The sequence below is a fragment of the Plodia interpunctella genome, chromosome 1, assembly GCF_027563975.2.
Source record: "Plodia interpunctella isolate USDA-ARS_2022_Savannah chromosome 1, ilPloInte3.2, whole genome shotgun sequence".
NCBI lineage: Eukaryota > Metazoa > Arthropoda > Insecta > Lepidoptera > Pyralidae > Plodia > Plodia interpunctella.
In genome coordinates this window covers 3,151,383-3,175,799 of record NC_071294.1, presented here as the reverse complement: position 1 = coordinate 3,175,799, position 24,417 = coordinate 3,151,383, and the positions used below count along the sequence as shown (strand labels likewise).

General features: G+C 36.7%; 1 protein-coding gene across 1 annotated transcript in view; it reads right to left on the bottom strand.

The window, feature by feature from the left end:
* Wnt10 (Wnt oncogene analog 10) overlaps positions 1-24,417 on the bottom strand; it is a 35,129-nt gene continuing 10,712 nt past the window's right edge. Inside the window, exons 3-6 of the mRNA XM_053747145.1 lie at positions 12,814-13,103; positions 1,800-1,931; positions 1,429-1,550; positions 1-980 (exon numbers count right to left, since the gene is read on the bottom strand). Of these exons, the coding sequence (XP_053603120.1) occupies positions 746-980; positions 1,429-1,550; positions 1,800-1,931; positions 12,814-13,103 (779 nt within the window). The 3' untranslated portion in view covers positions 1-745. The remainder of the gene's footprint in view (positions 981-1,428; positions 1,551-1,799; positions 1,932-12,813; positions 13,104-24,417) is intronic.

Sequence of the window (24,417 nt, the reverse complement as noted above, 5' to 3'; positions counted from 1 at the left end):
ATACACACTTAAGCTATTTGTTAAAATTGAAACTAAAATATTTTTTTTATTTTAGTTTTATTAATATAGTATATAATGAATATTAATATATTTATTAATATGGCATTTAATATGTATAAAAGCTGGAATAAATTACCTAGTACATTCTACAATAAATTAGCTACCACCACCGTATCATCAAGTTGTAATACTGAATTGTTCTTAAGTACTTGTACATTATTTAATTTTGATTCATATATTCTAATATCATCATGGCGATTACTTCATATAGTGTAATTAACATAAATATTATTAATTAAAGCTCACATAATAATATTAAATTACGTTTCTACTTCATGATTTCTGAAGAATAGACAAAACTACTTGCGAATCTTGGGCTCCGTCGTTTTATGGCTGCGGAAACAACCGAAATAGCGCTCAGAAGAGACAAAACAACTAACAGAAGCAATCGATCAAGTTCATATTACAAGAAGTTGACAATGCTCGTTAGGTTTTTGGAGTCGAATTCTTAAAATCTAAACTCGATCGTTAAGTCAAAAAATATCCATAATATTTATTTGGAATAGTTAAATCAATGCTCGAATATATCGCATTTTAACCATCTAAAAATTGCAATCCACGTATTATTCTTGCACATATCACAATTTACATACTCTGCAACACATGGTATAGTTGCAAATTGTTTGTAGCCTCGGTCACAGCTCATGAGGCTACAAGAGCCCAAGCGAGTTCCATCTCAGCCATCTTACTTACAAATCGCGATCCACTTATCGTCTTTACACCTCTGGCAATCGACCCTGCAGCACCAATGGAAGGTGCAGTTGCAGGGCTTGACGCTGGATTTCCTGATGAGGGCGTGCCCTCGGCCACAGCAGAGGAGATCACAAGACCCTGAGCGTGAGGTACGACCCACGCGGCAGACTCGACCTGATGTCCCGGATGAGTCCGTTTTGGGATCGACTTCGCAGAAACTCGGGGACCTGGTGGGAAAGAGTAAGATTATGGTGACGTAAAAAGTTTTAACTCTTTCATCTCATTTATTTACTTCCTCGGTGATGTCAAATTAGCTAAGTTCACCTCATGACATGACATCATTAAGAATGAGAGATAATAAGTAGATTTTCAGGATTTTCACTTTTGCCTTAAGTCACCGCGATAGAATTTTGCCTAGTTGTAAGTGGAATATTTTCTAGATCGTATTCGGATATTGAAGTGATGTGATGGTCCAGTGGATACGATACTCGCCTGTGACTAAAAGGTCCCAGGATCGAATTCTACTCGTGCCATACTCTATATACCAATCTGACTCATGAATAATCATTTGCTCCCGGTGAATGAAAACATCGTGAGGAAACCTGCCCACTGGTTGGCTAGGTGACATTTAATGAAATCTGGCACCAGTTTTAGCAATAACACTCTCAATTTTACTTCTCAAAGAACAGTAGACTTGATTTGGGAGCTGGTCGCGCCCGGCTCCTCCTTCTCCCTCGAGGTCTTCCTTTAAGTACTGCCATGCCACTGTTCAGCTCTTCTTGTGCCACTATTAAAGCCTGCGGTAGAATTATGAATGTTATTACAAAACAAAATAAAATTCAATAAAGATGTGTGAGTTCCGTCCTAAAATATAATTACTAATTTTCTTCTGTGGATTATATAGGCAACAATAGTTCACATCAATTACATAAAATCACTACCGAATAAGAAATACGAATGGTTAATTTTTCGCGGCATCACAGCCTCGAAAACACGCGAATATAAAAAGGGAGAGAGTTTGGAAATAACCAAGACTGTGCTCAGACCTTTCTGTACTGTCGCTTAATGGTGGAAGCCACCACCCTGAAATCAGGCGTGGTTCGCCAGCAAGTCCTAAGCTGGCAGCTGCCAGACAGGCCGTGGCATTTGCAACGCACCTCCATGTGTGAAGACAATATCTGCAACGAATAAAATTAAATCAAAATCCAATCATTTATTCAGAAATAAGGCCTTCACAGGCACTTTTTCACGTCATATTCTGAATTAAATGATATTTACCAAAGCTACAAACTATAATAGATCAGCGGGCCGTCTCGAGTAACAGGATTCACACTATCTATTGGTGAAAACCTAATGGAAATCCGTAGCAGTACTTTGAGTTTTGAAGTCTTTGAAAGAAAGGTTTGTTACTCTACTTCTTCTTTACCTATGCTTTAGAAGTCGCCAGTAGATAGTTTTATGTAAAGACGTCAAGAAGTATATAATCTTAAGTTAAATATAGAATTTTGAATTTGAATAATGCCTACTTTAAAAACTATACAAACGTACAAAATATGGGCTATCGCGAAACATAAATATCAAGAAAAATGTTGCCACTCATACCACCAAAGCGAATACTGGCCTTCAACCCGTCATATTACGAGGCAGTGGGAAATAAATCTCGAGGAACGTACGTGACCGCATTTGTCGTAATTACCTACCACCCACCGCACCTAGCCGTAACATTTACATAATTAAACGCCTCAATGCAATCACGATGACGACGTCTTAATTTCGCCAACGCCGCCGGCCGGCCATTTCCCAAATCGAGTCGGGGCAAAAATTCAAATAAATCGGTGTTTCGGACCGCCTCCCGAACCCGCACCGTAATAACCCGGTATTAAGAGCGTTCGCGATAGAATTCGCCACCCAAGACGTTTGTGATTTAGGGTTGCCAGATATGGTGGAGATTCGCGGATAAATATAGGGAACGTTTTGATCTATGGATGGAATATTGTATTTTATAGGTGTTTTTATTTTGTGGCTCTTTTTAGTTTCGAGCAGCCACATTGTCATTTATTATAGAAAATATTTTAAAAAGGCAATATACTTATTAATATACGTAGTAGATATTTATGTAGTGAATATTTTATGTACATTAAATCTGTTTAATTTTGTGTGACTTAGTTCGTATGTACAATTAAATTACGACGTAAATGTTATTTTTTTGGTTAATTTGGTTTATCCACAATTGGAATGAACAGTTTAATGCTTGATTTCTAAAAGAAAGCAAGCATAAAACATTTTGAATTTTGACGCAAAATGTATTCAGCAGTCCCAGATTTCGTGACTCTGTGGCAACCCTATTAGTAATACGTCGTAATGAAGCTGGAATATTAAAAATGGACTCGACCTGCTTATTATGTTCTCACCTCGGCGGCCGCTTGTGAAATACGGCGGGTTAATATGAGTCTTGGAGTGGGCTTATCATGCTGAATGGCTGTAATAGTGGCGCCATCTGCTCCCAATCGATCGATTATTATAGAGTTGAAATAACTTAATTTTGTCAAGACAAATGTGAAAGAACCCGATAACCTGAAAGCCTGAATGGCTATGTTATTGTGAGACCATTAGGTGAGTCGTGCGTGTTTGATGTAAAGGCATCTTTAGGTGACTTGAACAATATCAGATACCAATATTAGCACTAACATACCGGATATGCAATAATCAGCAGTAATGTTTTACTGGTAAGACTACTTGGATGAAAGTTGCCAGTGGTCTTACCACTGGTAATTTTGATCGTAGTTTATTAGTCTGATAGGAAATGTTTAGTAGTTCAAAGTAGTAAGATTACTCGTTAGTACTACTTGGGCGGTTGAAAATCACGTAATGTTTTCGTACTAATTAAAATTTTGTATTTAAAATACAAAAGTTTAATTAATTTATCAAAGCCTAAGAAACTAGTTAGCGAAAAGTATGAGTAGCCAACGTGAGTCATAATCTTCCGGGCGATTAACGTCCAGACAGACCGACATATTAGATTGTGATGACCGTGTCTAAATCGGCAACAAATTAAGCTTCAAACCACACATGACGATGTTCTTAAGTAGTTTTGTGTCAATCTGATGAAGCAGGTCAACTTTACGTTATATGTTTGCATTGTAACATTTATTTTTATTTATTTATTTATTTATTTATTTATTCACCACCCTTACAGCTATTTTTACAGCATTAGCCTATAATAGCGTAACTAACTTAATTACATTAATTAAATAGGTACTTAAAAATCATTTGAGTCCTAAGTATAACTAATAACAAAAAGTGCAATTCTAGTGAATTCACCCAGTGAACAGGAAAATAAATCTATTCGGTCAGCTACTTGGTTAAGTGTGAGCAGTGCTTGTGCAAGCGGCCCCTTGTTGAACAAGTTAGTGCGCCCGCGCGGCACGGCCAGCAGACGCGGGCGACGGCGACGCCACACGTACCTGTTTGGGACAAAAAAGCAAACGCACTCTAAGACCTGGCTATTTGTTAGCCTACCTCTCAGCAGCTTAAAAATATAGGATACCAGGTGCAACTCTCTACGAACTCGCAACTCGTTATATCCTACCATACCCAGTATAAATAATGTAGGGTACATTAGCGGATAGAAGGGATACACCGCATATTTCTTGAAATATAGGTATCTAACAAATTTATTTTGAATGCGCTCCAGCATAAGGCTATATTTTGCTTCATGCGGTGCCCATATAACTGCATTGCATTCGAGGTTACTCCTGACCAACGCATTATACAAAGCGATGATTGCTTTTATGTTATTGAACCCGTAGGACCTACGAAGTATAAATCCAAGATTTCTGTAAGCTTTCTTACAGACGCTAACAATGTGATCCCGAAACTGTAAATCTGCCGTGAATTTAACTCCCAAATCTTTTACTTCTGTGACCCTCTTTAAACTCATGTCACCAATTTTATAGTCGTGATAAATTGGTTGACGAACTCGAGTAAAAGTGATGGTAACGCATTTGGATAAATTAAAGTTCAGCTTGTTGGCTTCGCTCCATGAAAGCACATTATCTATATCATCCTGGAAACGCTCACAATCTTTAACATCCGTGATGGATCGATACATTTTCAGATCGTCTGCGAAGAGCAGGCAAGACGAGTCCCCCAGCACTTCCGGCAGGTCGTTGACCATTATGATAAATTCCAAGGGCCCAAGATTGCTGCCTTGGCTTACTCCTGATCTGACATAATACGAGTCCGACCTGAATCCAGCGCACTCCACATATTGCTGCCTGTCGCTCAAATAACTGGCTAGAAATTTCAGCAGATGTGGAGTACAGCCGACACCAGCCAGCTTCTTTAGGAGAACGTCGTTATCAACCGTGTCGAACGCCTTCCGAAAATCAAAGTAAGCCACGTCCACCTGCCCCCCACCATCTACTACCAGCGTAAGTTGCCTCATGTAGCAAAGCAAGTTACTGGTAGTACTGCGACCCGGCCGGAAACCATGCTGTGCGTCCGTCAGCTGCGCCTTTACCTGATCATATATGGCTGTTTGCAATGCGCTATCAAATGCTTTAGCTGGTGTTGAAAGCACTGCTACTGGTCTGAACCCATCCACGCTATGAGCAGCACCACCTTTTGGTACTGGAACCACTCGAGTTGTCTTCCATATATCTGGAAATGCCTCTTCCGCCAAGCACAGGTTGTAAATGTGTAGCAATGGTTCAGCCAATACCATGCGACAATCGCGAAAGACAAAAGCTGGAATACCATCAGGGCCAGCAGAACGCTTTGGCTTCAGCTTTGTGAGGGCCAGGAGCACATCGCTCAGTTGAAGCTGGTCGATATGCACCCGCGCAGCTCCATTTCTAGCACCCGCTTCCATTATTGCTGCGTCCACGTCAAGCTTCGGCCTAGCAGCACTGTACACCGATTGGAAAAACTCAGCGAATTCCGCAGCACACTGATGTCCCTCTACTTCTACCCCGTCTTTGTAAATTTTGGACCCACTTGAATTTTTATTTAATGATTTTAAATATTTCCAAAAAGACTTTGGATCTTCTATTAGGTGGTTTTGGACGCGGTCCTGATGGTCTTTATGAGCTTTCCTTATCATTGTTTTTAGACGCGCCCTACACTTAGCAAAAGAGTCGTAATCCTCCCGCGATTTAGTTAGCTTATAACGCCTGTGATACTTAGATTTTAATTTTATTTCTCGTATAATTTCACTATCGTACCATTCAGGGTAATTTAACCTTGAAAAATAATGGTGTCTTTTTTTTAATGGGACGCATTCACTAAAAACCATATTCAAAATATTATAAAAGTACGACACACTCGCTTCCACGCTATCCAAATCCCAGAGAGGTGACCAGTCTATGCATGTTAACTTACCGTACAGCAGGGGATAATCAGCCTTGGCGAAATTCCACTGAGGGTTTTCTGCACTCACATTGGCATCATTCCTATCGCGGTCCCAGTGCAGTCGCTGGTCCGCCGCCGCCGTCGCGCAAGCCGACAAAGTCACTGATATCTCAAGCGGGGGATGTAGCCGGTCAATGCGAACAAACGGCTCGGGAGCAGCACGCACGCCCACCAACTCTTCTCCCGCTGGAGTTAACACTAAATCTAACCGACGATTCATGCTATTATCTATTTTGTTTATCTGGGTGAATTCACAATATGTTAGAAAATACTCAAAGTAATTATTAGTATTCACAGAAGCAGAGTACAAGTTAAAGTCACCTATGACTAATAATCGCCTATTATATTTATCATAAAGTTTTTCTATTATATTAAATAATATTAAATAATCGGTGTCATTACTACCCGGCGGAATGTAAATAACACAACACAACAATAAAAACTTATCACCTATAAACACCTTGGCACAAACCAGTTCGAAAACCTGATTGTCTATTTTGACGTCATCCGGTATCGGTACACTACGCAAGTCGATATGCGGTGTGGCCACTAAAAACGCTCCGCCCTGCTTACGCCCGTCCGTTCGATCACAGCGGATGATTTTATAACCCGGAGGAATTAGTTCAGCATCTCTGATAGAATGGTTACAGCTTGTTTCAGTAATTGCTATTAAATCTGCACTTGAAGATGCTACCGCTGCACTAAACTCCTCTAACTTTGTCCTGAGTCCGCAGACATTTTGGTAATAGACTTCTATCAATTTATGGGGAGATTTTTTTCGCATCCTGCGTTTTGCGAAACCAAATCCATTCGCAGAATTCGACGTTGACAGGCCATACGTCCGATTGACACAATTTATCATAGTGGCTTTCAGGCACTCCTATTCTAAATGAAGCATAATCTCTTTCAGTCTTATGATTTATTTTCTCGACTTTTAGTGGGCATTCTTTACCACATATTTTTTTAACATATGCTTCTAAATTTTCTGTCGCTGTTTCCTTTTTTAATCGCCACACATGTAAATACTTTTTCCGTTCTGTTCCTTCTATATCTGTTGAGATCACACTCCCTCCTCTTTTAATTTCGCTATTAGAAAAACGATTTTTTCTTCTTACTTCCGTCCAGCTATTTTCCTCTTTCTTGTTTTCGGCGACTTCTACATCCTTCAACGTGCAGTCCAAACGTATAACTTCATTTTCTTGTTGGAGGGGCTTCGCCATCGCCGGTACGGTTGCTTGTTTCATGGCCCCACACGATGGTGCGACTACCTCCTGCACTTTTGTTTTTGTCACCGAAGCAAAAGATAATGGTTCTGATTTTTTATTCGATATTCCAATCTTCCCTTTGTTGCTATTCATACTACTAAAGCACGATTCCAGGTATTCATTTCTACTTTTTAGAACTTTTATTTCATCTTCCAACACTGTTACTTTCTTAGCTTCTTGAAACGCAATCGCAAAACTCCTACGTAACTCCTGCAATTCTGACTGATTTTTAACTAACTCATCCAATAGCTGCTTGTAAGCTGCTTCCTGATTGTCGAATCGAGTCATTATTTCTGCACGAAATTCACGCAATTCATCTGATATCTTGTTGTCGGTTTCCATGAGAGAAATATCGGCTTGAAGACGGTTTCCCCGCGCGGTGTTGACATTACAGCCGGGAGTGAAGGTCTGGTTCATGATGGTGTTTCGAACTGGAGTATTAGTATTGTCTTTCCTCGGGTTTAGACTCACACATTCCGGACACATCCACTGTTTCTTGTATTCCTCCGTTAGCGATTCAAATGTTGCAACTGACATCGCTAAGCATTTAAGATGAAATAATTTTCGGCATTTTTCCTTCGAGCACTCCATATACGATATGTCGTATAACACGGCGTCACAACCGCTGCATTTCGTCCCCATTTCATTGGATTCAACGTAACAGGTGCACTTGACAAATATTTTTTTTTTTTTTTTTTTTATGTTGGTAGAATCAAATTTTTTCTAGTTAATTTGATTAAAGTTACTAGATGTTGCCCGGGCCTTCGCTCTCGTGGGAATTTTAAGATAAAATATAGCCTATAGCAATCCTTATAATTTGGATAATGTACCTTTCTAACGGTGAAAGAATTTTTGAAATCGGTTCGGTACTTTCGGAGATTACCCGCCTTAAATATACAAACTCACAAACGCTTACCTCTTTATAATAATAAGGTATAGAGTTAATAATCGTGCTATGATTCTGCGTCGAGATATGTTCCTTAAAGCAAAAATTATCACAACCTTCCTAGTTCTCCCCTATAGATTAACCATGTTAATTCTTCATAAGATCTGATATATTTTATAAAACTAAAATATTTTTAACTAGGGACCTATCCCGGCTTCGCTCGGTAAAGCCGTAATATATGATACACCACAACTTTCCTCAGGAATCACGCTATTTATTGCTGAAAACCTTAAACAAATCTGTAAGTACGGTTTTCTTGGTTGGATATTTTATTAAATTGATATGATATTGTCGACGAATTAACATCTAATCAAACATTCCGTTGCTGATTTTGATTTAAAAAATTGATATAGAATACTCATCGAGTCTCGCGGCATAATAAATCTAATAACTCATCGATTTTTTTTGTAACGTAATTATCACCTTGCCCTCTAATGTAGTACCAAATTTCTTGTGTGGGTCGAATTTTGACTCTTTTATAGACCCGCTTGAACGTTCTCACACCGAAATGAACAAATAGAGAATTTTATTGAATAATATAATATATGTTAATTACATAAAAATCAATAACATTTTTTTAAAATCTAAGATTTATGTAAGTAGTAATTTCCGTTCTCGTTGAAAATTAGGTGTGTTTATTAAAAAACGCCCAAAACGTTGAAAAATGTCATTGATTTGTCCTATTACGCTCAATTTTTGTAGGTACATACTGTACGTACTGAAAACTACAATATACAGTTTCTATGATGGTTAGTTATACCAATATTTAAGCAAACACCAATCTTATAAACCCAAATACAAAGTATTAAAAAAATATATTCTTCACAGGCAGTTTTTTACGTCAAAATTTAAAATAAAAATAGTATTTTTGAAGTACTTAAATGACTAAAGCTCATATCCGTTCTGGTAGCTACGATGCAATGTAAAGTATCACGCATCCAACACATATTATTTTGCTTCGGGGATCGAAAGGGAATAAAATTGACAAAATGGAAAATAAATATTTTTTAATACCAGGGCGAAGATTTACAGCGACACGCATTCCACCGGCAGGTGTTCGGATTCGCCACGCGCCGGTGTGACTGAGGCCGACTTTATTTTGACATTAATAAAAATATCATCGCGGGGTTATTATAAGCGAGCGTGTCTAACTCAGATCTCACTGGGAGGCTGTTAATTATGTGCCTACAAAACAAAATGGAGGAACCTGCCGGAACAATGGTCAAGTGTGGGGTCCAAAGGACCACCGACCTCGTCCAATTTACCTTCGCGCCGTGATACGTCGGCAATTGCTTATTAAATATTTGATGAAATCTCTCCACTAATATTTCGATGAATGAAATGACTGTTCGGTGAAAACGCTCTTCTGAATATGTCGAATGTTGTTAGGTAGTTGTGTAGGTAATTACACTAGTTACAATTATATTTATAGTGTGCTGTAAAAGTTTGCGACTAAGTATGTACTTTTTGGTGTCATTGTCAAGGTAAACATTTGTGAAATCTTTTGTAATAATATAAGTTTGAATATTTTTATAGATTATGGTGTTTCAAAGAAAATATGTATGTATAGTGCTGCTGAATTGACGATTGTAAATGGATGTGAGTTTTTATGGAGATTTATAACTTAGTACGAAAATATTTTTCGCACACTATATATACCTAAGGCGTAAATATTTTTGGTTTTGACGAATAATAAAATATATATATATTGAATATATAGACAAAACTTTACAGTACACTTCAATTTTTTTTTTATTCGCAAGTATGTTATCTGTGTTATTTTTTAATCATCTAAGAGTTATGTTTAAGCATCATTATCTCATAAAGGCAACATAGTTTCAAGCCGAATTTAATGGACACCACAGATTAATAATACGTCGTTAACTGTCGCAGTAAACAGTGTGTTAATAGTAAATTATGTAGATAGTTAAAATTTTGCGTGAAGCTACCGATTATAAAATTTGAATTTATGTTACCCATAAAAAAGTGTTTAGTGGGATGGATACCCTTATTAGATTTACTATGGAATTTTGTTGCTTTCATATTTTTTAATGTTGATTAGTGTTCAAATGTACACGTATCTAATATCATATAAATCATTGTTTAATAGACAAATAACTTAAAATGTGTAATAAGTAAAAGTATAAACAGCTCAACAGTTTTTTTATATCAAATTACAAAGAAAATAATATGTTATCAAAAGAAGTCAGTGTCGCGTCTGTTTTTATGAACGCGATAAACTCAAAAACTGCCATACGGATGTTTGAACGCTTTTCACCATTAGATAGCGATTCCTGTAGAAGGAATTCCGGTATATAATTTGTTGTTATTTTACCCGAGCAAAGCCGGTTTTATGCGAAGATTTAACATATTTAGTCAAGTTTCATAAACTTAATTCATATTACAAATATTCATTCATAAAGTCGTTTAACGTTATTAGATTTAATCGAAATAATAATTTCCATAATTATAAATAAAATTACAGTCATTATTCAGTCATGAAAGCGCAGGTAGGTCTAATAGTCGACTCCCGCCGCCTTGTACTTAAGCTATATAAATGGACAAATCAAATAATATGTACCTACGTCGTGTTTGTATTATAAAAAAAGATGAATTCTATTAAATCGTAAATCCGTAATAAGTAAGCGAGGTATGCTGGATTAATGTCAGATTTGGTTACGGACACTAATATAATGTATTTGTCAAAGTTACCAAGCGAAGTAAATGTGAAAGTGTTCGCCCTTATTCCTTTACCATACGGTGTTCTGTATTTGATATAATTGGTTGGTGACAGCAAAGATAAGGTTGTTATTTTGTATTTAAACTCGTGCTAGACATGTTTATTATGGATCGGAAGAGGCCTATTAAATTATTAAACGTAATCCTACCGGTGGGTCCGGTATTTTGGCGATCGTTACTCGGTAGTGTTGGATTCATTAGGACGTGTAACATATTAGTCCCTGACATATTTAGGTGCTAGACAGATTGTCAGTTCCACGAATGGAATTAGTTTATTAATGATTGGCTCAGTTCATTGCGAGATATTGCGAGTTGCTGTGAGCAAGGACGTTTATATCATCTAAGGATTTACTATGCCGATGCGTATGAGTTTCCATTTCGATTGGCTTTTGACGACAACAATTGTTGTGTACGGGTCCGATAATTGTTGTGTATACATTGTATTATATCATTTAATTTTTAAATTACATCGCGTAAATTATTTTTTTTAATTATGAAGAAAAGTAGGTATAGGTACCTAATAATATACCTAGAAAATTAGGGGAAAAAATTTTCGTTTTTTACCGTTTCAAACAAATTAAAACTATATAAATTCGAAATCCTGGCTCTTATTTTCCAAATTATCCAATTATATATTTAACGAAAAAAAACCTAAAATCTTTACATTACAAACTGTACGATTCCGTCCATAAAATTTATTTCATTATAATCAGTCTTTTAATTACTTCGTCAATGAAAGGGACCAGCTTAAGTCTTTTATAGCTCAGTATAAAACAGGGTGTGATCGGAAGGCGGCGAATGCGGTATACCATATTATGGTTATGTACCATAACTGGCAGACCACCCATATAGGTGATTACGTGAGCCACGCCCCAATCCGCACATCAAATTTCGAGTAAATAAGCCCTTGACGCTTGAATAGACCAATTTAAACACCTTAGTAATTTACCCTCAAGCTGACTACCATAATTTGGCCTTTTAGATCTTCTACCATTCGCTGGAGCTATAGGAGATTCCTAAGATCTCAATAAGTTGGCGAGGGACCACCATTAAATATGGTAAGACAAAATAAGTGTTGCTTAAGGTGTCATATTGTTTTGGATAACAACTGAGGGGAAATTACCTATTGTTATTTTGATTGAGTCATTGATTTGGTGTGAGGGATATTTTTAAGCTGGCTTTGTTGAAATCATTCAATAAACAAAAGAATGCTATGAATTATTTGATCATAAAAACAATTTAATCAAATTCGAACATTAAAATGCACCCTCGGTAGATCAAGACCAAGTTATGCGATCGTGTTCACTAATGAAATAACTCTGTGCGTTCATCAAGTGGTGTCTTTTGATTTCCACTGCCCTTGAATGGATCAAAGGTCGATATGTATTGTTCGTTTGATTTCCATTTATCTATGTCAAAACATGCATAGTAGTGGTATTATCGGCCAGGCGTTCTACTCTGTTCTACTGCCTCCGAAAGGTGAATGTCGTTCTAATCTAGTATAATATTATATTACGCTCTGAAGAGAGCGTTTTTCCGGTTCCTTCTTCAGCCGCGGTGCCAAAAGTCCGGTAATATTAACGGCCGTTTTCATCCGTCACTATGCGATGTGCAGTTAGATAGATTCTGCATATTTGCATATTAGATTTCAAACATAGAATGTTTCTTACACATACAAAATAAAAAAAAAATCCTTACCGATCTCCCAGCGTTATTGTTATGCACGTTGATCCTCGACTGCAAGTCGTCGACTTTTTCTCTCACATCCAGGAATTTTCTAGAAAATTCTATTCCATATGCGAGGTTGTGAGAGCATCCGCTCCACTCCCACTTGTTGGGTCTCGCTCGGCCACGGGGGTCGTGGGAGGCGCGGTAGCCGAGGGGGTCGCAGCCGCAGGACAGAAGACGACCCTGGGCACAAGCCCGGGCCACTGCGTGGGCAACCCCGGCTGCAGTCAGGGCGTATAGGAATCCAGACTCTCGGAAACCTAGAGACAGAAGACTGTGTTAAAAAGGTATTCTCAGGTTGGTTTACACTGGCCGACCAACCAATGGCTGACTATAGCTCATGGCCAGGAAATTTGTGGATCACCGGAGTGATTGATTGGACAGTGTATAGTTAAATAAACTAGTTATGAAAACTGCAGAACAATATGAGCTGAATTGAATGGTCATTCGTCGGTTTGGTGTGAATGAACATTTAGAATCGAAAAAGAATGTAATTTAAAATGAATGTGAATGAATTTTGGTATAGATATAGTTTATTATTTGACGCCAAATGCTACGGTAGGTGGAGCTACGGACAACAGCTAGCTTCAATTTATTAGAGTTATGAATTAAAACATTATTATATCAATTAAAATATTTAAATTAATTCATTAAAGTGTAATTCTCGTAAACGACATAAAATATCAACAGGACATAAAATGTACATTTTAAATTCTTTATGGCTCGTGTTTTTATTACTCGAGTAAGAATTCGATTACATGAAGTACATAATCGGAACAGGAACAGAAATCAATAAATGACATAATCTGTACGGGAAGTTTATACCACGGACATGCCCCTGAATATAACTGGTGTACATAAAAGACGCAAATACATGTTACTACACTACAAATAATAATTACACTACAGAATAGTTGATTGAACTTCATTCCAATAAATCAGTGTACAAAGTGTCGTGTCCGTGTCATTTACGAGAAATATTCTAGAATGGGAATCACACGCTAAGGTTTATCGTGTGATTCCCGAATGAGACCACTTCATAGCCACGGGTGATGACTAAGGAACAGTTATAGTCTTGGCAGTTGATAAGTCCAATTATCATTTGAAATCAGGCCGTTTGTAAAATCTTGATTAGGTAAGTACCCTATAAGTTATATATATATATATATATATATATATATATATATATATATATATATATATATATATATATATATATATATATATATATATATATATATACCCTATAAGTTATAATTTTTATGTCATTAGTAATCTTGACGATAATAGGTACCCATTATCTTACTACCACAGCTAATATACCACAGTTACTACCACAGATTTATACATATGTATAAATCTGTGGTAGTAATAGTACCTATGTATTTCATGCACTGAGGATGTTGGACTTTATATTCATGGGTATCCCGTAAAATATATATTTTTTAGGAATGTGATTATTTTCTTTTAACTTTGATCTTTAGTTCAAATTGTGTTAAAGATAAATCGTAAACGATACTTAGTGTGACTTGAAATAAATTCATCTCTCAACTTCGATACGCACCGGAGAACATAGATACCAGAATAATAAATAAAGGTATTAGAAATGTTATCATGAGTCTTACTAAAGAATGCGGGCAGCCATAGCACAAAAAAAGCTGAAAATGTGTAAGCAATACGTATTTCCCTAACTATTCGAAAAACTAAAATCTATGTTACCCCTCGCGCGTCCCTAACGCAGTACTGCGCCAGCATATCCATTTTGAGCAAGCGAGTTTCCCTCAAGTAACCACGGACACAAAATGCGGAGAAAAAAATCAAGAATCTTCGTCACTTCTATGTATATATTCTTAATTTCATGGCGACAAACCACCCACATCCTGCAGTCTTCTATTATCCGTGGCTGTGGTTCAACCAATCGGCGGAATCGCAAATTGCGCACTAAACCTTAGAACGATCATTGATCAAGAATTAATGTAAGCACTATAAAAACCAGGATACACCCGTTGGAAGCAGGTGGCTTGGCTTCAGAAGCTTAATAGCCCATTAAAGGAGATGGCTCTTAAAATCTTTAAGCGCAAAAGGAATATTACAATGAAATAGCTTGCATAGCACAATTAACTGACGACTAAGGTTCATCAACCAGCAACGAAAGATAAGCTGTAGCTTATGCGTATTCCGATTTTGAACAAGGTAAAATATGTACCTATCGTAATTGACCGAGCGAGGTCAACAAATCAACTTGGGGCAAAAATCCATTTTTTGTATGTTGTATGTTTGTAACGCGAAAACTTTCGAACCGTTGTTCAGGTTTTGATGAAATTTTAAACGTATGTAGGATCTGTTAATACAATTTTAAGGGCATAAAAATCGGTTAAGTCGTTTTTGAAATATTCACATTTTTGTATGAACTCATCAAAAATTTATTGTGTTCGAGATGTCAAGTTCGCGGCGAACAAATAGTTATTTTAAGTTTAGTTCTCAAAGTAGCCCAAAGAAACTCATCTATACTTTACGGACCTAACTTCTAAGTACAATTATTTTTGCTACTGATGGTTCAGGCCTTAGTCCAATGCAAATCTCCAATCATACTATTTATGGTAAAAAGATTACATTGTTAGAGGCCAATCGCTTATCTTTGCATCTTGCAAATGGATTCACTATTTAATTTATTGCAATAAAGTAGATAAATGGAGGTACGCGGACGTTCCGCGTTCCAAGATGGCCTATTCATACAAACTTATCTACGAGAAAGCACGGTTATCGGATTCGTATAAATGGATTAATTATTAAACTTGAATTAGTCTTTTTATATTTTTACATATTATAAAACAAAGTCCTATGTCGCTGTCTATTCGCCATATAATCAAAAACTACGGCACGAATTTTCATGCGGTTTTCAGCAATAGATAGTGTGATTCCTGAGTAAGTTTTAGATGTGTAAATAAATAAAGCGTTGTACTTATGTACGTGTATTTATTATATTTTACAAATTAAAATTTTTCGTACGTCATGTAAAAAATTACAGCCGGCTGCGCAGAAGTTTTGTCTACACTTGAGTAAACGTGCACGCATACGCATTACAGTGCAGGCTGTTGCACCGGCTTTAGATACATTGCATTTAGTTGTTAACGTTCCCCAACTTTCGGAATGTCCAGAAAAATGTATATTTAATATTTTTTCTAATCTACAAATTGTGCCCTATAGATGTCAATAGTCCCTAATAATTATGCTTATTTCTACTATTAATATATGACAGAAGCTAAATCGCGATATAGAAGAAATGCAAGTCAACTCTTACTGCTTTTATTTTGTAAATCTGAAACATTAATGAACGAAACCCGTAATGGAAATTAAAGTGTACTGTCGTTAGATTGTGGATTTATTAATAGGAGCTTCGCTTTGATCTCCGATGCATGTATGTTTTATTGCATTTAGAAGAAATTACGATTTCGTGTTGGAAGAGGAAATAAATATTGGTTTAGCCAATTGAAATTGTTTAATCTCAATTGATTTCGCGTATGATAGATGGAGCATGCAATAAGAAACATTTCTATTACAAGTTTATTTGTTAGACAAATAAAAAAAACTTTCAATATTCATTTGATTACAACTTTTGAACAGCTGAATCGATTTTGATCAAACATATCAAACAAATGCGGTGGTTCCCGCGTAAAAAATTGCTATCAAATAAAAAAAACACATCCAAATCGGTTCACCCGTTGATGAGCTACGGCGCCACGTACACAGACAGACACACTTAGCGGTCAAACTTATAATCCCCTCTTTTTGCGTCGGGGGTTAAAAATTGCTCCGGAAGTTCCATCTAATAGTTTTTGTCACTGCCATCGAAAATTATAAAACTAAGATCTCTCTCTTTCTTTGGCTCTTATCCTTCGCGTTTCATTCTTGGCTGTGACATCCAAAGGCTGAGTTCGCGTAAAAAATACATATACCTAAAGGTCGATCAATTTCGATCACTTTGTACAAAATGGTTTCGACAATTATCCCGTAAATTTCTACCGACATCTGCTTTGTTTCATACAAGGCTGCTGTGAAAATTTGGCTGGTGTGGACGGTGGCTTTTAATAAATTTTAATAGTCTGTTCAAATTGTATGAGTAATTATTAACTAGGGATCACGACGAAAATGTAGCGGTCAAATGGTTGAAAAATATTGTTTTTCAGTCGTGGAAACGTACATTTATAAATAGCTTGAAAATATTATTTTTGTGAAAATGTTAGCCACTGTACTGTTATAAGATGGTGCGTTCAAATGGTGAATTCATTTTTTTTACTATAAACCCACGCATAGTTATCCATGTAGACATATAGTGAATAACCCGAAACAACGTATGAAAAGACCCAAAAAGTACATGCCAAGTAAAAAAAGCGCTTTCGCTTTAGCTATGTCGATAACGCTGATACGAATGCACCGAAAAAAATTAATTACTTTAAACCACGTGATTAATAAGGATCCAAGCTTTATCTCAAGGATTAGTGGCTCCATAGAACGAGTCTAATTGACGGCCTGAGATACGCTTTATTAAATAATGGCATTTTTATTTGAAAACTGGGGTCAGTCAGTGAATTGTTTATATGGATGCTTTGGTAAAAACTGAACGAAACGCAAAACAGTTTCATCGTTATCAAGTCTAGCATTTAATGATCAGACAGATTTGTTATCATCACGTGAATATTAGTACACGTCCAGAAGTAGTCGTAATTTGTATTCAAATAATATTACATTTACAATAGAAGTAGGTGATTAGTTCAACTAGTATTATATAACTAGTATTGTATGAATCAAAAGAAATCTAAATATTAGTAGAAATCGCTACAAAATCGGTTACTTAGTTTGAAAGAACATAAGATATATTAGAGGAAGGCGAGTTTACACTTGAACAATATATTGTTTAGTGTCGCAGTAAGTAGTGCTTACAGGTCATCAAACTCGTTGCAAAAAGCACAGGCATGATTTAGAATGACTCACGTTTAATAAAATGATAATCATTATATTTCAAGCATTATCTCGTAGCAGTGATCGTCTCGGATCAGATGAATTAATACTATTTAGTTATTTATACGACACGACTATTGGTTCTTTTATTTTCGCTTAACCACACACGAATTTTATGTGCTGTGTTGCGGCGATGAGTTATACTAATACAATGTGGCATCGCGTCGTGTAATGTAGTGTTCCGTCACTCACCTAGGACACTGAAAGATGTTCACTTCATTCTGAGGCTTATTTTACTCTCTTCCTCATCTCCGCATGTTACCAGCGTAAAATTAACCTTAAAATTTTGCGCGCCTGCCTGTCTTCAACCCTCGTTGGAAATGCTGTTGTTGCTTATGTCTAGGCTATGTGTTCCTTAGTCACCTCGTACGACATCCACGGGAGGATATGGAGTGGTCCTAGTAAATTATAAACGAAAGCCAAATTTTTGGCAACAGGAATCCGTTTCGTGAACTTGAATGAAGGAACTCTTTGCATGAAAGCTAGGTTACCTACCTAAGCTAAGATATTAGTAGGAGAAATTTTATATATTTTATCTACTTATTTACCTTTCGCGAAACGAATTCTTCCGGTTGCCAAAAAAATTTGTATCAGAATCGTATGGTACAAACGCACTTCTATGCCTGCCATTCAGGATTGTATAAGGCCCCCTGACGAATGTCACGGTGTGCAAGCCAAACAAGGCAATGTTATTGTTTATTTATAAACTTTGCCCGGCCACAACGTGCTTTTTCCCTCTGTCCAGTGACAAATTTATATTTGTCGATGCGAATGCACGAGATAGAATCGATACTCGATTTACAGCATGCACGATTGATCGATTCTGATCCGAGTGATAGAGATTTTACTGTTATAGGCGAATTATTCGGTATTCAAGAACTTTGCTTACTATTATTGTAGGATTGTAACTGTATCCGAAGTTTTAGATTTAAATTGTAATTTTACTACGGTTCTTCATAAAATCCATACTAGTTGTTTCAATAATTTAAGATTTTATGTACAATCTGTTAATTTTTGCTCACCATCATCATCATCATTAAATAAATATATTAGGACAAATCACACAGATTGAGCCAGCCCCAAAATAAGTTCGAGACTTGTGTTAGGGGATACTAACTCAACAATACTATATTTTATAACAAATACACATATAGATAAACATCCAAGACCCGGGCCAATCAGAAAGAGATCATTTTCCATCATGACCCGACCGGGGATCGAACCCGGGTCTTATCCATGTACGACATGCAACTTTCATTATACCGTCCGCCCATCTCATTGCAGGTCATTCGACACTTCTTTCACCAGTCCTAAGCTACCATTCCGTCAGTGCTTAGTCTATCTACCATCACACCGACGACAAGCCAGGTGTCCTGTCCAGTTTCACTTCAGATTCATGTCCGAGTCTTCCTAGAACGACTTTTTGTGGGGTACGTACCATGCAGTTGATGAACTAACTATGCAACATATATAACTTAGAATTTATTATTTGCAAATAAGTACATACCTATCAGAGAAATTAGTTGTACACGTACACATAATGAAACGCAAAGTATTTTTTATTGCCTATGTTTAATGTTTTTTTAACAAATTCATCAGTTTAGCTCGTATACATTTTTCATCTAAATTGTTAGGTAATGGTTATAACGCCTTTATAACACATGGTAGAATTTATTCGAATTATATTTAATATACTTTTTCTGCATGTTCCCAACTCGTGCTCAATTCGATAATCGATTTCAATGAATTCCGATTATTCGCTTTCAACTTTTTCCCTCGAAATGTTCCGAATATCTGGCTGGTGACAGATTTTAAATTCTTGCCTTACACTTGTCTTGCCTTCAGTTTTTGTGCTTGTTTGTTTTAATAATGCATGACTCGTAATTATTTTCGTTACGAATTGTCAAAGAGACGTGGAAACGAGTTGTGGAGATTTATAGCCATGAACTTATATACCTACAAGTGGAAACTTTGTTTCTGCATGCGGTATTTATAAACTAGATATCTAGAGAATAATTTAGATTTGCCATAGAAACGTTTACTTTACAGACATCATCTTCCGCCTACCCTTATCCCACTTCATGTCGCGTCGGTACAGCATGTCAGTCTCCTCCGCTGCTCCCCGTCTGATGTTAACCGATCTGTTACTAGCTTAACGCTTACTTTAGACGTTCAAATGAAAATAATTAAAGGAGTGGTTTGCCATTGTCTTACTACATTTCATACACTAACTGATAACTCATCAAAAATCTGCACACTAGTACAGGTTTCCTCACGATGTTTTCCTTCATCGAAAGCAAGTAATGGTTTATTAAAATGAATTACTGTGCATGCCATAACTGAATGAGTCAGATTTGTTACATACTCATGTGGCATGAGGATTCGAATCTACAATCGGTCGTCTTAACCACTGAACCGCCACCTTTTCACAGTTGCTATTTTATACCAATAGGAGGAGTATTTTAATTCTTCCGATGTGCAGTAGCGAATAGGTATTTACTTACGGCATGCAGTTGGTTAAGAAACAAGTAACTTTAATAAAAGAAGCCAATTATTTAACCGTCCATCACCGAGACTGACAGCCAACGTCACCAGCTTCGACAGCAGCGCCACCTCATATTCCAAGTTTAAATTGGCGAATCTACATTACCATATAAGGAGACGGTGGCGCCGCACGGCAAAAACTACAGTCGCTAAGTAAATACAAATTTCAATTATCATTAAATGTTTTATTACATATTCGATTTTTAAAAATATACGCTTGAGCGTGGTCATCTTTAAATGGATGAGCATATTATTGGTTTTTGCGGATACACCATCGGTGGTCGCCTTTTTCCGCGTTGTGTTACATTGTTTTTGATGCGCATACGCATCGAGTGGTCGCTTACAAGCCGAAACGATTTACGATTGCACAATGCACATTTTGATTTCCAATACATTTTTTATGCCCCTTTCTCGCTTCCAAGTCGATAGCTCGTAATTCTGGCGCCAAAATGAATGAACTCTCGTCCAGTTTTTTCGCTCAATGAGTGCAAATTTCCCGTATATATTAATTTGATTACTGGTAAACTTTCTTAAGTGGTTTTAATTGATGACTTATGCGAAATCAACGGGATTTCATTTTGAGATTTATGTCTTACAGAGTCGAGTCATTTACATCGATTTACGGAGCAACACAGAATGATGTCTTTTTACACATATATATTATTTAATCTTATGCTACTGTATATTATTGCCTACGCTATTTCAACTTATAGGTTTCAACTAAAAATCGTATTTATTACTTACCTCGGTTTCTAGATAAAATTTTGCGTTGATAGATTATAATCATGAGCTTAGTATTCTTACGACCAACTGCTTACGACCAGGGTCCAACAGGTTTTTTATATTAGTGTGGCTACATCTTGCCAATTAAGGTTGCTTGAGGGTTAATGCGTGGAGGCTGTGGCGAATCGCTAATTGCCGAAACTGGCCGATAACCCGCCCGTGACGTAAGCCGCGACAAATTTAATTCTGGAATGCGCAGGAGTTGAAGTGAAGAGAACATTAGTCATTTGCGTCTTTTGTAGGAACACGTTATTTATTTGAAATTATAAGGTTTGGATTGGATGTGATATTATATTATTTTGTATTTGATTTTTACTTTCTAGATATACTTAGTAATAATATATCAAAGCTGTAAATGATCTTTATCTTTTTAACTTTAAAGGGGTAAGTTGTTAAAAAAATATACTTCATATAAAAACATTAAATACTTTTAAATGCTGTTTAAGTTTCTCATAATAGCTATCTTTAATGAATATATTCTTACAGCGACTTTTGTTTTGCATGCAATGTTCAAGTTATTCCGTCTCATCATAAAATTTCTGCCGTTTCCATTTAATAAAATTCGCAGCATCACTGGCCTCTCGAGTTAATTAACCCTTAAACGCCGCTTCATAATCCGACGGGTATAAAAAGGCCAAACAAAAACGCCACTCGATGTCACGTCTAACTGAGAACTTTGGACAAATTCATGTTTTTATGCCGGCTTTTGTGTGTTTTTTCTCACAGTTTGGAGGCATCTGAAGGGGCACGATTCGGTAACGCACCGAATGAGATGTTATCGCGGCCATTAGAGGGTAAGACGGCATCAGACATTTCTACACGTCTAGTTTTTCTTTAAATCCTTTTAACGATTGTTGTTTTAGGTCCAACGTGACAATTATTGCCTTTTCTATTTTTGTGTGAAGTGAAAATTATCATTTTTACTTCATATAACCCAAACTTATCCGAAAAAAAATATTGACTTTATTTGATCTTTGATAACTTTGAGAAATTTCGCCGTGTAAGCAGTGTTTTTATTTAATACTAGCAGCCCGTCCCGGCTTCGCTCGTATAAACCTTTTTCTGGAATCACACTATCTATTGTTGGAAACCGCATGAAAATCCGTACAGTAGTTTCTGTGTTTATCGCGAACAGACAGATGCGGCAGAGGTTTTATAAGATGTAAGGATACAAATACTAAAATAACTAACAATACAAATGCATTAGAATTATTTTATGAAATAATCTGAAATCTAGATTTCCACAGCCTAACCAGAGCAATTTGTCACGAAATAGACTAGATTATGAAAAAAAAAATACTTTGTCGTTGGGTCTACTAAGTGGTCTTTGGCAAAGATGGTATGTAGTTATTGTCGGACATCAACTGCAACATTGTTACAACTGCATCATTATAATTGCAGCTGCTGTAAACAATTTGCATTGAAAGAAATGAGTTTCTAGAAAAGAATCGGCGCAAATGAGTTTCTAGAAGCACTCAATCTGATGTGTAATTTTTGACATTTCGTAAAATTCTCACGACACTTCGCCGGATAAGCATCGGAACGGTCTCATTTTCGCGATCATAACAGTGTTAACACGTGATATAAACCTCCAATAAATGTCGCTCTTTACGACACATTCAGTCGGGATGCCCGTCACGTGCGAGATTCGAATCGACATGTAGACTGATGCGCCACCCTGACTAACTGCCACCAAGTTGTAACACATGTCTTTCGTGGACCAGATTCTCTTATCTGTCTAGTTGGTGAGTTGCTTGAAAATTCCACAAATACTGATCAACTACACGCGGTACAAATTTTTGGAAAGTCCACCTATGAAGATCTTGAATGATTCGCAGCAAACTGAATAAGTTTTTTTTTTTTACAAAAATGTCATTTTTGCCACAAATTCAAATTCAAATCATTTATTCACAAATTAGACCTTCACAGGCACTTTTTCACGTCAATTTTTATAATATAGTTATTTTTCACAAGCTACAAACTACTGACTACTACATAACGCACAAGAATTTATTGTCGTCAGAGAGATCTTATGGTATTTAACGCCTGACAAAAAACCCATGTCCTTGCTGTAAACGGTTGAGGAGTTCCCTCGTTTGAAGCCGATTCGGGCTACACAATCAGGTCATAATAATGCATTGTCATGGAAACTGAAGCGACGTGGGAAATTTTAACTCTGTAGATCAACTGGAAAAATAATGTTTATGTAGATTTAGGTCAGGACAATTTCTCTAGGTACAAGTTGCCGAAACTGTTGCGCTGTCATAAATATTAAAATATCTTACTAAGATTCTCATGATGCGCCGGAGTTCCGGCACGCATTGTTTACGTGACGCACAGCGCGTCATCTCCGTCGCCTCACGCTAATCTAAACCACCATCGGCGACCAAAACCAGCCACAATGCTCTCATTAACCCACAAAGGTCATTAAGCCTTTGTCCGTGTATTTGTTACACCATCACATGCAACAAGAGCGCTAACAACGTGTGGAAATCCCGGGGAAGCGGAACTAATCCCTGACTATCCAGAATTGGAAGAATGCTGCCTTCAACGTTACCATCATTCACGACAAAAAATGTATCATTATCTTCCAACTCCGATCATCGATCGCTATTATCCTATTTAAAAGCATCTCGATTTGTTCTTAGATACTTTTTTTCATTTTCATTCTCCCGTCGGCGTTTCAATTCGGACCTCAACAATGGCCAAGTTAAGAAAGATGTTTAAGTGTTTAGTTACGCTGTTTTTTCACAATTTTTCAATTTAAACGGAGTCGTGTCGCTGAAGGGCCGGAAGGTGTCGTCATGGATTATTACCAATACTAATAAAAGTTCGAATCACAATAGACGAGTATCCCCTGCGTTGTAATCCGTAAGATTCATGTCTTAATCTGTAAATACTTTAAAAGTATTGATTACATGTCATTAAAAAAGTTTTTTAGATAGTACTTTTGTTCGAAGTGTTGGTATATGCTTGTAAAATGGGGATTTGCTGGGAGATCTAGAAAATAGATAAATCCCAACTAATATAATATAATATTATATTAAATTGGAATACTTCTAAACTTAATTCAGACCAATATGGCTGTATTATGTCGACAGTGATCTAAGTCGTAAATGGCCTGAATATTTTAATTGGCCAACAAATAAAATGCACGTGTACAAGTATTTAAATAAATCAAACACAATAATATTAAATGATTTTAAATCCACAAACACAATTACATAA